At 42.6% G+C, this 2,916-nt stretch overlaps 1 protein-coding gene across 1 annotated transcript; it reads right to left on the bottom strand.

The window, feature by feature from the left end:
• Positions 1 to 285: 285 nt before the first annotated feature.
• On the bottom strand, positions 286 to 2,472 carry CCDC32 (coiled-coil domain containing 32; the record flags this gene model as incomplete). Its single annotated transcript, XM_010177145.1, has 2 exons — positions 286 to 424; positions 2,316 to 2,472. Coding segments are annotated over 2 exons (296 nt in total), but the record flags the coding sequence as incomplete, so codon positions are not given.
• Between the last annotated feature and the right edge of the window lie 444 nt (positions 2,473 to 2,916).

Raw genomic sequence — 2,916 nt, 5'->3', positions numbered from 1 at the left:
GGACTGGAATGATTAAGCTGCTACAGGCTGCAGGAAGATCAAGGTAGGTTTTCAGTTCAGCGTAGCTGTGTCACAGGCTTTCACTCTTGTCCATAACAAGTGCCAGTCGCTATCTCTGGAGGCCCAGAGCTGGGGGTTTTTTGTGTGTTGTTTTGGTTTTGTTTTCTAAATGACTGGTAATTGGCACTTTTGACACCCCCCCACCCCGTTATTTCTACAGTTGGATAAAACTTGATCCCCGAGGCGTGGACAAGAGGCAGCTCTGTGGCGTGGCTGGTGCTTATCTCACTGCTCTGCAGCTGGAGGTTCTTCCTCAGTCTCCTGCTTCTCTGGCTGAGGCTCTGGAGGGATGAGGCACTGCACCTCCTCAGTATTGATCGCCACTTTATCGGGTTGCAGCCATCGCTTTAGATGCTCTAGTGTGCTGAGGGAAAGCAAAGACACAAAGTGAAACAAGAGCAACAAAGCCTCAGGGGAATGTGTGAAAAAAAGTGTCAGGAAAATCCTCTCCATGTATTTCTTTCTGTTGCCACAGAGAAGGTCTATCACGAGACTGATCCCTGTGCCAGAGAAGCAGGCAGGATCTGTCATTCTACCAAGACATCCTGCTGTAGTTGGGCTTTTGCAATTGTGGGTAGAAAAGTTTCACACTCAGATTTTTCTCAGCAAGATGAATCCTCAGCAGGTGCATCAACCTTTACATTCCTGAAGTGCCAGTCTGTCTCTGCAGCCAAAGACTGCAATTCCATTTCCAGCTTTCTGGGCTGGAGGTAAGAAAACTTTGTGTTAAAACAAAACAAACCAACCCCACAAACTGTGATGAAGATTAGGGAATAAAGAGGGGAAGGGAGGGGAACAAAACCAAAACAGGAAGCACATATAAAAATGTGTGACTGTTAATAACACCAAAATATTAAAGAAAGAAAAGGCAGTATGTATATTCTAGAATCCTAACTGTACTCTGGATTCTGTAGATGTTTATAAATATATACCAGCATAATTGGTCCAGAATAAACCAAATTATTTGGTTATTATTTGTAAGACCAAAATAATAGTTTTACAGCCTATCTCACAATAACTGGTCCAACCAGAACAGATCTACCCCTGTCTTGGTTTAAATGCTGGTTAATACCCTAAAAGTTTAATAATTCTTAAATGTGTGTGTGTGTGCTCCTCTTCTACAAGTGTGATTCAAGTCATTCAGCACCACCACAGCAAAATGAACTTGCTCTTGCCCCTTCACAAGAGCAGAATTACACTTGGAAATGCCCTTGAAGTTATCTGTCTGCTTAAAAGTTACTGCTTGTTTAATTCTGTTGGTGGGTGAGAATCAAATACTTCAGCACTATTTGGGAGTGACCTCTAACTTCATAGCTAAATGCTAGGGAGGAAAATCCTTTCATGGATAAAATCCATAGCCTTTAAAAAAAAGAGTAGAAAAAGTACATACATCTATCAAAGGTTGTTTTTAAATATAAATCACATTGAAGTTAACTGGTCAAAGAAAGAATCTAAAAACTCCTCATAAACATGGATTATTTTTCATACTTAAAGGCCCAAACTATCTTAAGTAGATTTTCTTCAAGGGAGAAAAATAATCTTCTTTTCAGCCAGAAGCAATCATGAAAAATGTCAGCTCAGAAAGGAGAAATATGGAGAGCATTAGAAGTGATTGAAATGTGAGATTGCTGAAGAAAAGGACTCATCTTAATTCAAACATCATCTGTAAAAGGGTAACGGGTGAGAGAGCAGCAGCATTGTCAGACAGGCACGGAGGGAAGAGCTGCTCAGGAAATCTAATCTCAGGACTGGTACCAACCCCGTGAAGAACCTCAGATCCCACCTGTGTGGGAAGCAGTGCTTCTCTGAGCCCTGACAGAGATGCAGGGAATGGCCAGGGTTCACTTCTAAAGTTTAAGGCTAAAAAAGCAACCTGGGACACTTCAGACATCCCCTCCCCCACCCCATTCCTTCCCTCCCCCAGTGAGGGGGATTATCACGTAGGCTCTGGTTGTTTCCACGCTGGATTGTTCCAGTCTGAGGGACACACAAATCAGTGAACAGCACTGGAAGCTCAAACCCTGCGTGTTCCCCTCTGGCACAATGCAAATGGTCCTTATCAAACTGTTCCAGAAATCCTGGGACAGCCTCACCAAGCTGCCATGAGATGTTATTTTTGTCATCACGCCCTGACAAAATCTTACTTTAGTTTTCAAGAAATAAAGCCTGTTTGCCAGCACGGTGTGTGTGGTGTTGGCAGGCAAAGCCAGGACACACGGGAAGCAGTAATTCCTTCTCATCCACTTGCCCATTACCTCTCATCAGAGTCGTGTCCCTCGACGTAAAATTCAGACTCAAACTTCTCCTGCAGGAACCTGTCCCAGCATTCCTTCTTCGCCTGGGAGAGAGTGCGCAGCATCTCCTTGGAGGTCACCTCCTGAGACAAGCCTTTAATTCTCATCAGCCTTCTTTCTGTGAGGAAGCAAAGGAAGGGGCTTTATTAGCTGCTTTTTTTTTTTCTGAAAGGGAAGAAAAGAAATATCTGGGCTTCTATATCAAAAAAGTTAAATCAACTTCTCAAGACTAAGTCATATTTTACAAGTCATTTCCCCCCCTGTATTTCAAGTCTGTATCTCTTGTATGTACACAAGATGGTATTTTTAGGTGATGCTTCTGAAGGAAACAAGGTTTGTGCCATCAGTCAACTCTGCCCATTTTTGAGTTTCAGTAACTTTTGCACTTGCTGTTCAGTTTCCATGAAATCACACAGGAGGGTTCAGATCTCACAGGAATTAAGTTCCCCCAATTTACATGCAAATTGGCATGGAATATAAATCACACTAATTAATTGTAGTGTGAATCCAAATAACGCCCAGACTGAGGGAAAAAAAATAAATGAGAGTGCAGCAGTATTAT

The sequence above is a fragment of the Antrostomus carolinensis genome, unplaced genomic scaffold, assembly GCF_000700745.2.
Source record: "Antrostomus carolinensis isolate BGI_N321 unplaced genomic scaffold, ASM70074v2 scaffold50701, whole genome shotgun sequence".
NCBI lineage: Eukaryota > Metazoa > Chordata > Aves > Caprimulgiformes > Caprimulgidae > Antrostomus > Antrostomus carolinensis.
This window is presented reverse-complemented; position numbering and strand designations above follow the sequence as displayed.